Genomic DNA, 14,840 nt, shown 5'->3' on the forward strand with positions numbered 1-14,840 from the left:
TTGTTGCTAAGGGTGCTTACATCTTGTGACAGTGTGTCTTCAACTATGCATTATATGCGCCTTTTGCTTTAGACAGGTTCTTCTTGGCCAGTGGAGTAATGATTTTCAGAGAGTGTAAGAAAGCGATTTTTGGATAATGCACCAGACCACACCTGTTTCATTAATTGACACACCCCTTCAAAATATTTGTCTAATGCTGAAGAGGAAATGCTTTTGAAATGGGTGTTTCTTCTTCGGAATGTAATTCATTCGTCCTGGGCTGGAATACCTGTTCACAGGTGCCAGTAGTTGGTCGACTATGCAACACAGATGTGATGCAATTCTCAGAAATAATGGTAATGCAACTAGATATTAGTGCAGTGATTCACAGTAAAGCAAAATCTTGAGACATTTTTCAGTTTATACAGTAAATGTTTGAGTTTGTAAAGAAAAATGCAAACACTGCTATTTTTTTGAGCAGCCCAACATTCCTTTTTCTTCACTTTCTGTAAAGGTATAACACCAACTTGATCAATTTTGGTCATGTTTTGAAATTGAAATGTGCAGTGTTCCCAATGCATTGATATTATGGAATTAACAGCTATTCTAAGGATTTCAAGCTTTATTCAATTTTTAAAAACACACTTATTCTGCATATAACTGTATAGTATATGTGTATCCACAACCTTACTCCGGAATTAAGCTGGACTGTTTTTTTGGACCTGTATTATACGTAAGGGATAATGCCCGACAAGGTGTCCATTATCAGAAATAAATGGACGACGCGGAGGCATGAACCGTCCGACGCGAAGCGAAGTCCATTTATTTCTGATAATGGACGCATCGAAGGGCATTATCCCGTTTATACCATGGTCACTTACTAAATAAATAAATATGAAATCAATTATTAATACTAAATGAGTTTTAGAGCTAAAATCGTTTCAGTTGTTGATTCCATTGTTGCGAAGCCTGCCTCCAGGCTCAACCGTCGTCCTACTAGATAGATAGGTAGATAGATAGATAGATAGATAGATACTTTATTGATCCCTAAGGGGAAGTATAGTAGCCTATATATCGTTGTTATAGTTAACATTCATAAGCATTGATATGGAACAGCGATTAAACTTTTTTTTACTAAAAGATCTACTTCATAGGTGTAGTATATAACTTTTTAAACGACACCCTTTTCAACCTAGACCATGGTATAAACTTGTAAAAAAAGGTATTACTACAAGCACACATCAAGGAAAACTATGAAAGGATGAAGAGCTCTGTCACATTTTTTTTAATGGTGTGTGCCATTGCTATGGTCTAAAGTGCGCTGTAATCAAATGAGTCATATGCAAATGTCCAATTGTATTCCATGTGTTCAGTCGTGTGTTTAATTGTATCTTTACTATTGTTGCTGAACCCATGGGTGGACTAATTGTCGTATATGAGGGAGGGGGGGGATCCTTCCCCAGAACATTTTTAATTTGTTTGATGTGATTTCCTGTATTATGGTGCATTTTAATTTTAATCATTTCATTTATTTGTTTGATGTGATTTCCTGTATTATGGTGCACTGTGCCTAAAGAATGGAATAGAGTGTAGGTAAAACATGTGATTTTGAGAGCTGAGTGTTAGGGTCTTTCAAACAAGTAAACTTGAGAGACAGGTTGGTCTACATACCAAAGTGACACGCCTGACTGGTATACATAGCCCCACTTTCCTGAACACTGAAGTGTTCCAAAGGTGCAGACAGTATCTACACTTAGATCCACTGTGATTTACACAAAATGTCTCAAGTCACTTCGGTGCAGGAAAGGAGGAATGACTGCCCTGTAATTGGTAGGTACTTTATCATCTTTTCAAAACTAGACATTACAACAGAAGAAAAGCATGCAATGCCACATGTAACGGAGGTCAGAGTACTGCATCTTGTATTGTGACCACTAACTGTTGTAACTTCAGACAGCAAAGATTACTGAGAGATAACAGGTAAGGTGACAGATGAGATTGTGAGCATTTCAAAACTGCATGCAAAAACATATTGAAAGACATATTGAAAAGCTTTAGCCGGTAGTCTACTGTACCCATTAGTGGGTTTGATTCAGCAGCCATGCTGTGGGCTATTGTTCTTAAGTTTTCTTATTAGTGGGTTTGATCCAGCAAGACCACTATTGTTCTTCTTAAGTTTACTTTTTTAAGTGTGCTTGCTCCGGGCAACCTTGCCCAATCATGAAATCCTTGCTCAGCCATGGGATAGTATGGACTTACAAACTGAAATGGTCAGGAGCACATTAGCTATTTATTGCTGACGTAGTACAGTTATTTTCACATTGACGGTATTCAAAATAAATTTTTCATTATTGTTAAATATCATGATGGGAGAGTATTATTAAAAATGTTACAAGTATGCAAATTCATATGTTTACGGGCATTTAGGGTTTACTGTGTTGTTTTGTTGTAAAGACATGCAAGGCATTCTGGGCCATGTAATAGACAAACAGTGGTCGGCAGCGTTAACTTGATTTCCATACGTATTAATATGAATAGGTGTTTCTGTAAACCTAGGGACAATAAACAGCCATCTCTGTTACAAAAACGACCTGGTAATTGCTCACTGAAGAGGAAACTATGATAAAAAGATTGTTTTCCTCAAAGCATGGAGTTGACGACACAAGCAGGAAATGTCACGTTAATGTTAAATACATCTGAACGCTAGGTGGCAACGTTGTATTACATTTCACATACATATGGTGACATCATTAGAATTATGTGAGCTTCACAAGTAAGGAAGGTGCAAATATTATGTAATTTATAATGGGAAATTATTGGAAATGTTATTTCTTGTTTATTCTAATTGCAAACCACACACATCCATTCGGAATCACACGTACACATTTAAAGTACGATTTGTGGGATTGTTACTGAACGTTCTGTAGGCCAAAATCAAAACACTGGTGAACGTTCTCAAGACTACCAGACACGAGCCTCTTCTGGGTTGCCAGATGTAATGAAGACTTAGCTAACGTTAGTTGACCTGCAGCTGCTTTAACGTTTCTGTCACGAATCGTCCAGGACCTTCCAGATCCTGAGCCAGGTTTTCCTGTACCTACCTGGCTGGCGGCACTTTTAGGTGCTCCATTCCCAGGTGGTCAACTCCATGCCATGTTTTGCTGCTGACCTACTGCATCTCCTCTCTCCCTGCTCTGCTGCTCAGCACACCTGTGTCTGATTACTTAATCAGGCACAGTATTTAGGCTGGGCTCTTGGAATCCTTCAGTGTGGAGTTATCCTGCTATGTCATCTGGATGTTACTGTTGCTCTGCTACGCTTTCCCTGTGGAAATAAGTTTTGACCTTTTTGGACTGAACTTTGTTACTGAACTTTGGACTGATCTCTGACCACGATTTTGGATTACTGTTTTTGGATTGTTTGCCCTGGACCTTGTGTGTTGTGCTCACTCATTGACTTTCAATTGTGCTCTGCCATTGCCTGCTGTTGCTTGAAGCGGTTCTTGTTTTTTCACTGAACATTAAATTACAGTTTAACCCGTTACCATTTTTGTTTGTGTCCTACTTCGGGGTCCAACCAGTACCTCTGGCCTACTGGCCGTAACTGAATAACTCCGCCACCATGGACCCAACGGACCAATCAGACATGGATTTTGTCAAGACTGCTATAGAGAAACAAGGTTCTTTCCTGAGTTACCATCAACAGGAGCTTACTCAGATCCGCCAAGGCCTCGCCACGTTTGAGCAGACCTTGCTTGGTCTTACTGCCCAGATCCAGACTCTCCAACAACCCACTCCAGCGGCTCCAGCTGATCCAGTGCCTCTCCAGGTAGATCCACCTGTGCCTCCTTCACGTGAGCCTCGTCTTCCCCCTTCTCAGCCATATGCTGGTGAACCTGGTACGTGCCGCTCTTTTTTTATCCCAGTGTACTTTGTCCATGGAGTTACAAGCCTCTGCATATCCCACGGATCGTTCTCGTGTAGCCTATGTCATCTCCCTCCTGACAGGGAGGGCACGGGAGTGGGGAACCGCAGTGTGGGATGCTGGCGCACCTTTTTGCTTCAATTTTAAGAATTTCTCTGATCAGATGCTTAAAGTGTTTGACCAATCTCTGAAGGGAAGGGAGGCAGCTCGAGAGTTAATGTGCCTAAAACAAGGAGACAGATCGGTTTATGATTTTGCCATAGAGTTTCGTACTCTAGCCGCTTCTGTGGATTGGAACCCAAGTGCTTTGACTGATGCATTTTTTCATGGTCTTAACAATTCTGTAGCTGATGAGATTTCTGCTCTTGAATTGCCCAGCAGTTTGGATGGCCTAATTGACCTAGCTGGCCGTGTGGATTCTTGTCTTAGATGCAGAGAGCAGAGAAGATACAGACCTCAGTTCTGGACCACGCCCCCACCAACGGATCCCATTGTCTCTGAAGTTGAGCCCATGCAGATTGGGAGAACCCATATAACTGCAGAGGAGAGAAAGCGCCGCATTGAGACCAATTCCTGCTTTTATTGCGGCAAGTCTGGACATTTTGTCTCTTACTGTCCTTTAAAAGGAACAGCCCACCAGTAGTTGTGGGACTGCAGGTGGGCATGCTTGGACAGTCTTCCCCCTCAGAAAGAGCTATTTTTCCAGTTGGATTGCTTATTCATAATAGGCTTCACTCTGTTCAAGCACTCATTGATTCAGGGGCAGATCAGAACTTTATTTGTACGGCTATGGCTGATAGAATGGGAATTAAGTTACGCAGACTAGATTCTCCACTAGCAGCAAGAGCATTGAATGGTGCCAGACTCCCCCCCCCCCCCCCCCCCCCCCCCCCCCCAGTCACTCATGTCACTGAGCCTGTTATTTTAAAAGTTTCTGGGAATCATGTTGAGTCAATTACTTTTTTTTTCTATGGACAACTCTAATGTTTCACTGGTATTAGGTCTTCCATGGCTACGTTTTCACAACCCGCATGTCAGTTGGAGGGATGTCTCTATCCTCTCATGGAGCACTCATTGTCTTGCCACCTGTCTGTCCTCTGCCCAGCTTCCGGAGGCTGCTCCAAGGTCTGAAATAGAAGTGGACATGGACCTCTCCTCTGTTCCTCCAGAGTATCATGACCTTCGTCAGGTCTTTAGCAAGTCTAGGGCTACTTCTCTCCCTCCACACCGGCCTTATGACTGCGCCATTGACTTGCTGCCTGGCACTACCCCTCCTAAAGGATGCATCTACTCTCTCTCCCCTCCTGAGCGAGAGGCTATGAACAAGTACATCACTGAGTCCTTGGCTGCAGGCATTATTCGTCCCTCATCTTCTTCAGCTGGGGCTGGATTTTTTTTTTGTTGCTAAGAAGGATAAGAGCCTCCGTCCCTGCATTGATTATAGAGGTTTAAACGACATCACCGTCAAGAATCGATACCCTTTGCCTCTGATGTCCACAGCCTTTCAATACACCCAGTGGTCACTACAAATACCTTGTCCTTCCATTTGGGTTAACCAATGCGCCTGCTATGTTTCAAGCCTTAGTTAATGATGTTTTGAGAGACCTTATCAATAAGTTTGTTTTTGTATTTCTTGATATTTTGATTTTTTCACCCTGTGCAGAGTCACACCGTTCCCATGTCAGAGAGGTGTTGCAACGTCTCCTCCAAAATCAGTTGTTTGTCAAGGCTGAGAAATGCGACTTCCATACAGAAGAGACATCTTTTTTGGGGTTTGTCATCTCTCCTGGTGTGGTCAAGATGGATCCAGGGAAAGTAAAGGCAGTCTCTGACTGGTCTAATCCTCCCTCTCGCCGGGATTTACAGCGCTTCCTTGGCTTTGCCAATTTTTATATTTATTTTTTAGTAAATAAATGTAACGGGAAGCAGGTTATAACTGTTGACCCTTGAGGCACACACACACGACGTTGGAAGGATTTTTTATAAAAAAACAGTTTTATTAAATTATCTTAAAAATGGAGCGGTTCAGATACGACACAAACAGTTCGCGACACAGGAATACATTACCAGTTGTCAGCAATTAAAAGTATAGGACCAGTGTGAAAGAGCTGGAGGGCCACAAATTGAATCAATAGCCTATGTGAAGCTCACTACCCAATTGTAGTATAAGACCAGTATGAAAGAACTGAAGGGCCACAGAACAATTCAATAGCCCATGTAAGTTTACAGCCTGTTTACAGTATAGGACCAGTATGGAAGCACTGAAACTACAAAACAAATCAGTAGCCTGGTATATGTAAATACCATATTCTGGCGCCCTCTAGAGGAGGGAGATCTCAGGCTATAATGCTCTACACAATGTGGGTATGCCTGATGGTGTGACGGCATATAACACAGCACACAATTATCATGTAACACAGCACACAATTATCAATCCTCACAGCAAACGTAAAGGGCCATACAAGCCAACAGTATCACGGTGAATCATAAGAGCACTGAACACCACGGCAACACAGCAAACTTAAGCTACGGCGACACTCAGACAAAACGGGCAATAGGCCCACAGAGACATAGAGCACTTAACAGCGATAAGACAATCACCAGATTTAGGATCACATAGCAGGCCTATCTAGCACCATGGGCAGCCGGACATAATAATAAGGCTAGACAACTGGTAGTATTTAGCTCGTACAAGGAAAAGGCTAATAAGGGCTATAGAGGAACAGTCCATGCACCACTCACGACCCAGCGATTTACTTCTCCACGTAGTAGCTGCTAGCGCTCGAAGCTAGCTAGCCTACTCAATGGTCGCCGCGGTGAACAGTTCAGACCCGACACTCCCAGTAGTCTTCTCCTTATGGCACGCACTCGCTTTCACGACCCACACGCCTCTTCGCAGACACGAACAGAGCTGCGGAAGGGGAGGAACAGTGATCAGCAATCACACTGACACGAAATTTAGGCCACTCGCACAAATAGTGGTAGGCTACGATATGAGTACTTCCCTTTAGTGCAATACATAGAGTGCGTTGTAGGCCTCTCTTTCGCAGTCTTCCTCCACTCGATTCAGCTGTCTCCGGAACTGCAGGGGAAAGGGGTAGAAATCAACGTCCACCACAGCCGCGATGACAGCCCTCTCACTCATAGAACGATGGTCAAGTTACTTCCCTTAACGTGGATATATTGAGTGCGTTGTATTCCGGTCTGAACACCGCTCTGCTAGAACGATATATGGCCTCTCCCCAGGTGCGTTGTGCGTTGCGTCTTCCGAGCCCCCTTTACTTCTCCGGACTTCGGTGGTAGTCCTTGCGGGTGCCTACTGCTACCAAGAATCACACAGTCAAAGGCCGCCATTGGCCTTTTAAATCTCTCAACCACCAACTGCGCAGGTCTGCCATTTAGGGGCGATTGAATGCACCTGTAGAAGAGCACACAAACCACATACACCCCACAACGTAATCATACACTATTAACCAGCCCCACCCCCTACCATCAGTCAATGTTCCTGTTAACACATTCAGCCCCGTTACATAAACTCACGGCACTCACGTCCACCAAGCGTCCATTTCTCTGGAACAAGGAGGCTGAATGTGCCTTTTCCATTTTGAAGGCCAGGTTTTCCACTGCCCCAGTCCTGATCATCCTGATTTTCTCGTAAATTAACACCTGCTGAGCAGAATTATGGCATTGGCGATCGAGAGCTACTAGCGGTCAAACTCGCTTTTGATGAGTGGAGGCACTGGCTAGAGGGCACAGAGAAGCCATTTATTGTGTGGACAGATCATAAAAATCTAGAGTATTTAAGGTCTGCGAAGAGGCTCAACTCACGTCAGGCCAGGTGGTCTCTATTTTTCTCCCGCTTCAACTTTGTTCTCTCCTACAGACCAGGCTCCAAGAACGTTAAGCCTGATGCCCTGTCCTGACAGTTCGCTCCTGATTCCCCACTGGACCAGGCTGAGACTATTCTCCCTCCTCACTGCCTAGTGGCTTCAGCTCAGCTGGATATAGAGACCGTAGTTCAGCGGTCTCTCGCTCAGGATCCAGGACCAGGTAACGGACCCCCTAACTGCCTGTTTGTGCCTCTTTGTGTCCGATCACAGGTGCTAGAATGGGGACACAGTTCCTTGTTAGCTTGTCATCCTGGGACCACTCGAACTCTCTCAGTGCTCAAGCAGCACTTTTGGTGGCCGTCCATGCAACGGGATGTCCGAGCATTTGTGGCAGCCTGCAACATCTGTTCCAGATGCAAGACAAGCACTAGACCCCCTGCTGGCCTACTACGACCGCTGCCTGTGCCTCACCGACCGTGGTCCCATGTTGCAATTGACTTTGTCACAGGACTTCCAGTCTCTAATGGTAATTCTTGTATTCTCACCATTGTTGACCGGTTCTCCAAGACTGCTCACTTTGTCCCTCTTCCCAAGCTCCCGTCTGCTAAGGAGACAGCAATGTTAATGGTGCAACTTGTTTTTAGGATTCATGGATTACCTGTTGATATTGTATCGGATAGGGGTCCTCAGTTTTCCGCACATTTTTGGAGGGATTTCTGTAAACTTATTGGGGCTAGACCCAGTTTGTCTTCAGGCTATCACCCACAGACCAACGGTCAGACTGAACGTGCAAACCAGGAGCTGGAGGTAGCCTTGCGGTGCATGGTGTCTGAGAATACGTCTTCTTGGAGCCAGATGTTACCCTGGATAGAGTATGCTCACAATAGCCTGCCCTCGTCATCTACTGGTTTGTCACCTTTCCAATGTTGCCTAGGATATCAGCCACCCCTGTTTCCCGCTCAGGAGAGGGATGTGTCTGCCCCTTCTGCTCAAACTTTCATTCGCCGCTGTCGCAGAATATGGGTACGGGCCAGGCATCACCTATTAAGAGCATCACAGGTGATGAAGAGGAAAGCGGATCGGCGCCGGACTCCTGCTCCTGTCTACCAGCCAGGTCAAAGAGTAATGCTTAGTACAGCAAACCTACCCCTTCAAGTTACGTCACGTAAGCTGGCTCCCAGGTTTGTGGGTCCTTTCACTATTTCTAAAATCATAAATCCTAACACTGTTCGGTTATGTCTGCCCTGGTCCATGAGACGTGTTCACCCATCTTTCCATGTGTCCCAGTTACGACCCCTTGTCTCCAGCCCTCTTTCTCCTCCCACCAAGTCTCCACCAGCACCTAAAATCATCGATGGTGGTGAGACCTTTACAGTTAAGGAGCTGCTGCGGGTCCGCCGACGGGGTCGTGGCCTACAGTAGACTGGAAAGGGTATGGACCAGAGGAGAGAAGCTGGGTTCCATCTCGCTTCATCTTGGATCCAACCATGATCAAGGATTTTCATCATCGGAACCCAGAGACCCTGTCTAGAACGCCTGGAGGCGTCCGTAGGAGGGGGGGTACTGTCACGAATCGTCCAGGACCTTCCAGATCCTGAGCCAGCATAAGCGGAGAAGCATGCTAAGCAGAGATTAAGTATCATTAATTTCTTGTGTGGCTAGCTATAGGGAGGAGATGTATGTTGCTAATTGGGATTTATGTTGTTTAGCGTCATGGTCATTTGATATGAGATGCTTGCACTCGTAACTTCGTCACTTGTAACTTTAGGACTGCTATTTTTTTTACTAACAGTAATTCACGAAGCACTTTAGCCCAGATTCCAAAAATAATTCAGTGAGGAAATGCATGGATTCCAGTTTCTTCCAGTAGCAACAACTGGAATCCATGCATTTCCACGGAATTATTTTTGGAATCTGATCCCTTATCATACCTGTTCATTCTTACTCGTCGCTCGACTTATCGTGACTAAATTCAAGATGGCTGCAAACGTTAAAATTCGTGAAGATACTGTCTGTATAAATCGTCTTGTAAGTAAACTACCAGTGTTTTTTCAAAGTTCTCAATGTCTCGTTTTAAATGTCAGGGCCCTCGGAAGTCTACCAATGAAGTGTGGAGATACATTGAGCCTCGTAAATGGTGTAAAACAGTGATTTATTTGCATGGCTAGCCCGATGCCGAAGCACCACCATTGAAAAAGCTGTTGGTAGCATCGGCTAACTAGCGCCAGATTTTGGAGTGCAGGGGACAAGCCGAGATGGGCTATGAGACATACGTTCACACTCGGTATCATGTTTCAACACACTTCAGGTCAATATCACACCGGAATTCTCCTTTAATTTAATAATGCTGCTGTGTGAATCACGGTAAGCATGAATGAAGTGGCCACTTCTTAATGGGACCCACTGTATGGAAGTGGGCTGCCTGATTTACAGACGGTGGTTTAGAGTAATATGAAGTATTCCTTTATTCTGAGATACATCTGAGATGGGCTACATCAATAGGCTCTCAAAACAACCCCAGGCTCACAAAACAATCCCAAACAGACATAAGGTCTTTATAGAGCAAATCCATATAGATTATTGGTCAAATAAACCAGTAAAACATAATTTGTCGGATGGAATATATAACATTCACACTCATAGCTCATATTTTTTTTAAATAAATCAGTGAAAAAGTATCCTGACAAACAAGCAGCTTTTTAATGCCTTGGTCATATTTCAGAATTTCAATTCCTCTGTAGGTTACCTGATAGCCCAGTTTGAGAGGCGCAAGACGCGTGACATTATTTATTTTTGCATTTTATTGATTTGATCTCAGTCATAGAAGCTAAATTCGAAGGCAGGCCAAATGTAAAATCCAACGAACCACATTCAACCCGCAAGCCAATAGTTGAATAGCCCTCTCCTAGAGCTTTTGAGATATTGCCACTGCTCCAACACTGAAAGGCACTGTTACAATGCCTGGATCAAGCTAGGTTCAGCATAGCGTATGCCACTGTCTGCTCACGCTGGTGACCGGACCAGGGCAAGCACACTTTCGCAGTTGCCGCCGGAAATGCAGTCTAGTTTATTTATTTATTAGTGGGTTTGATCCAGCAAGACCACAGCATGGCTTCTGTGGGCTTTATTGTTCTTCTTAAGTTTACTTTATTTATTTATTTATTTATTTATTTATTAGTGGGTTTGATCCAGCAAGACCACTATTGTTCTTCTTAAGTTTACTTTATTAGTGGGTTTGATCCAGCAAGCCATGCTGTGTATATCTTCCTATTCACCCACTTTTTGTACCAACTACTGCTCCTAGACCGTTTGAGCTATCGACGCGGTTCAAACTCCAAAAATTCAGGCCCGAACCGGTGTAGGGAGCTTGTTACTTTCGTGTCACTGGCCCTTGTCGTTTTCGTGTTATTCCTGTTTTTTCGGCCCCATTGAAATGAATGGTGGAAAAACAGCGGCGGCTTCGCTATGCTGCCCACTATTGTTCTCCTTAAGTTTTCTTATTATTATTATTAGTGGGTTTGATCCAGCAAGACCACAGCTTCGCCATGCGGAGCAAGCCCACTATTGTTCTTCTTAAGTTTACTTTATTAGTGGGTTTGATCCAGCAAGCCCACTATTGTTCTTAAGTTTACTTTATTTATTTATTAGTGGGTTTGATTCAGCAAGCCCACTATTGTTCTTCTTAAGTTTACTTTATTAGTGGGTTTGATTCAGCATGGCGAAGCCATGGTGTCTCTTTGACAGTCTGAACGTATTGAATAAACTTGACAAGTATTCGGTTGTGCAGTGTTTGGAATATTTGGCAGTGTTCAGAATATCTGACACTGATTTTGTGATTTTTTTTTTTGAAGGGATCTTGGCTCAGGAGGCCTCCTCTGCCGAAATTGGAAAAAATACCAAAATTCCAGCATCTTACGTCAAGTTCTTGGAGTGTGGTGGAGCTCGAGTAGTTCCCATCATGTAAGAATATGTGAACAAGCCCAGTTGTGCTGACAAAACAGAATGCGTTTATCTGCATTTGGATAAATGACACTTTGATAATGATGTTATTGGTAAAGGTTATTGCTTTGTCGTAACAGGATAAATCAGCCAGAGGTTGAATACCGCAGAATTTTTAACTCCATAAATGGGTAGGTCTTTCTTTTAAGTCTTCATCATGAAGAGTCATATTTTTTATGTATTTGCTTTTTATCATTGCAGGATTTTATTCCCTGGTGGAAGGGTTAGCATTTTGAATTCAGCTTATGCCAAAGCGGCGGCAGTTTTCTATAAACTAGCTATAGAGGTGAGTTTGATGAAAAAGCCTAATTACACTACATTCATATTTTCATAGACTTTAGAAACATCATCTTTCACATCTCGCATATGTTTGTGTGTGTGTGTGTGTGTGTGTGTGTGTGTGTGTGTGTGTATTCTCTATGACTTGTCAGGCCAACTCCAGAGGAGATTATTTCCCAGTGTGGGGTACATGTCTAGGGATGCAGCTGCTGACACAGATTACTAGTGGGGAATATCTGCTCTCCCAAACAGACAGTCGTGGCTATGCACTGCCAATGGACTTCACAAAGGGTAAGTGCACTTGATGACTAAACAACACATTGTTGGTGAAGAGTAAGGGTAGATAGACATGGATACAAGGATACAAGGAAGTTTATTGTCACATGCATATAGCTACTGGAAGTAAGAAATGCAGTGAAATTATGTCTGGTGTCAGCCTATTTGTGCATTTATAGGGGGGGGGGGGCAAGTGGCAAGGGCTGCATAAGAAAGGTGGGGGAGGATTGGGATTGGGCGGGGGGCACCAACAAGGAGCACCCAAGAGCAACAGGGGCAAGGAAAAACTCCCTTACAAAGACCATTTTGAAAAAGCCATTTCTTTCAAGCCCAGTTCGTGAGGGAACCCTAGACTAACTAGAAGGGCAGGGAAGAGCCTGTCTGCTGGTTGTTCCTTACAATAGTTTGTTTTTATATTTTGTTCTGATGCAGAGGCCAAAGACAGCAGACTGTTCCAGAATTTCCCTGAGGATCTCATGACATCTCTAGCCACTGAACCCATCACCTTGCACTATCACAAATACAGCATCACAGTGAAGGTATAGGGGGGAAGCTTTGTTGCAATGTATAGCCTTGTGCTATAAGATCAAGATAAAGGGTTTACTTCTGGATGTGTTTTTCTTTAGAATTTTAATAACAATGATAATTTAAGAACATTCTTCAAGATCTTGAGCACAAACTCTGATGGGGAACAGGAGTATGTTTCCACTATAGAAGGTAAGACATAAAATACCATGTTAGAAAGAAACAGTGGACTAAGAATTATTAAATGTATTATTATACAGTTGTTAAAAAAAAACCTACCCTGTCATAGCCTGGGTGAAGCCAGACAAGTCTGCGATTGCATTTGAATTTGCTCTGCAGATACATCTGGCAATTCCCCCTTCGCTAAGCCACACCCGAAAACCGCCACAGGCCAATTGTGGCTTAGCAACCCGTCACTAGGCACGGGAGGTCTGACAAGTTTTTCGAGTTTTGCCATATAACCTGTGGAGACTGAAGGCCTGTGGGTCATGAAGGGCACTTATTTGGATGTGTGGTGCCCTAACCCACGTAAAGACACAGTGAAATAACATGTTAGACTATAGAAACATGATATAATTGGGAACACATATTGTTCTAACTATAAAAAATGGCATATTGCATCATATTTCCATAACCGCGAGATGCACGCTTCACGATAACAGCAAGAAGTTGTTAACAGACGTTCACCAAGATGTATTGCCCATCAGCAATCTATTTAAAATAACACCTATTTGAAGTACCATTCATGATATGTTGTCAGTATGAATTTTGTGAATATTGTAAAGAATATGTGCACATTAATGTTTGTCCATAGCCTATGACCTCCCAGTGTATGGCACAGTGTGGCACCCAGAAAAAAATGCTTTTGAATGGGGCAGGCCCTTCTTTCCTCACTCGGCCTCGGCAATCAAAACTACTTTCTACTTTGCACACTTCTTTGTTAATGAAGGTAAGAAAGGAAGGAGAAATTAGGCAAAAATTCTACTGGGTCATTCCATGTCAACTTACAAGGAGACTTTGTGCACATCCCAGGTGCTGAACAAAAAGGTTTTAAACAAAAAGTTTTTTAAGAAAAGTTCGCACACTCCTTGGCACTCTTTTTTTGAGTTTATTTTCTCATTATTTGGCAGTACTGTCATTCCATGTCAAAACATACAGAATCCTGGAAGGTGGTTGCTGTACTGTCTCAGATTTTACTTAGTGTTTACCTACATCATATATAGGTCCTAAAGTGAGGACCTGTAAAATATCTTTGCTCTATTCCAGTGTTTTCATTTTCTTCACCCTTGAAAGGCCAAATAACACCTTTGATGCCACTCTTTTTGTAAAATCCAGAGCCTTGTAGAATGACCATGGCATACAGACTTTTAATGGTTCAGTCAAAGTTTGGGCTGGCTATGAATAATACTTTTCAAGATACTAATGGCCAAACATCGCTTCCCAGGTAACGTGTTTTTCAGGCTGTCAAACTGTACTATCATAAAAAAAATTGGACATGAACAGAATTTTTTATAGGCCTTGGTTTTGGGACCAATTCATGATATAGACAAGGTTTGAACAAAATCTGAAATAGTGCAGCAACAGCCTTATCTGATTTGATACGGAATGACCCAACTGCAGAAGTGTACACCTTCAAATAATTTTTGGTTATTCATATCAGTTGTTTGAGACAAATTTGTTAATATTTTTTACTCCCACAGCAAGGAAAAACTTCCATACTTTCTCAAGTGCAGAGGAAGAGAAGAGATCCTTAATCTACAACTACTGTCCTGAGGACAGTTTAGAAACTTCACCCTTCCTTCAAACCTACTACTTTGACTAGAATGCCTGAAGGATGCAGGTATCACTCCAGACCCTGGGATTCAGAATAATCAGCCTGGACAATTTTATAAAGGCCTTACGTTTTATAAGGCCTTATTTGCAGTCGACTGAAGATATGTTTAAACACAGTAGTTTGTTTGTTCAAATGCTACCTCTGGACTTTATATGGTCACGTATAGGTGCATGTAAATAATACACAGAATAAAA

General features: G+C 43.0%; 1 protein-coding gene and 1 long non-coding RNA gene across 4 annotated transcripts; one reads left to right on the top strand and one right to left on the bottom strand.

The window, feature by feature from the left end:
- The first annotated feature begins 1,697 nt into the window (after positions 1-1,697).
- Positions 1,698-14,809, top strand: LOC121688077 (gamma-glutamyl hydrolase-like). Of its 3 annotated transcripts, XM_042067430.1 has the most exons (9): positions 1,698-1,809; positions 11,585-11,693; positions 11,813-11,863; positions 11,934-12,018; positions 12,164-12,302; positions 12,720-12,826; positions 12,914-13,004; positions 13,627-13,761; positions 14,513-14,809. In XM_042067430.1, exons 1-9 carry the CDS (start codon positions 1,758-1,760, stop codon positions 14,632-14,634), a joined length of 891 nt encoding a protein of 296 aa, XP_041923364.1. In that variant the 5' UTR covers positions 1,698-1,757; the 3' UTR covers positions 14,635-14,809. The 3 variants fall into 3 exon arrangements, with proteins under 3 accessions (XP_041923364.1, XP_041923366.1, XP_041923365.1); XM_042067432.1 differs by lacking the exon at positions 13,627-13,761; XM_042067431.1 differs by lacking the exons at positions 13,627-13,761; positions 14,513-14,809 and adding an exon at positions 13,152-13,333.
- Positions 5,889-7,428, bottom strand: LOC121688078. The gene is made up of 2 exons (XR_006024491.1): positions 7,068-7,428; positions 5,889-6,985 (listed from the first exon to the last, which is right to left on the bottom strand). It is a non-coding gene; the product is annotated as an uncharacterized LOC121688078 (long non-coding RNA).
- Positions 14,810-14,840: the final 31 nt, after the last annotated feature.

Source organism: Alosa sapidissima, chromosome 17 (assembly GCF_018492685.1).
Source record: "Alosa sapidissima isolate fAloSap1 chromosome 17, fAloSap1.pri, whole genome shotgun sequence".
Classification (NCBI taxonomy): Eukaryota; Metazoa; Chordata; class Actinopteri; order Clupeiformes; family Clupeidae; genus Alosa; species Alosa sapidissima.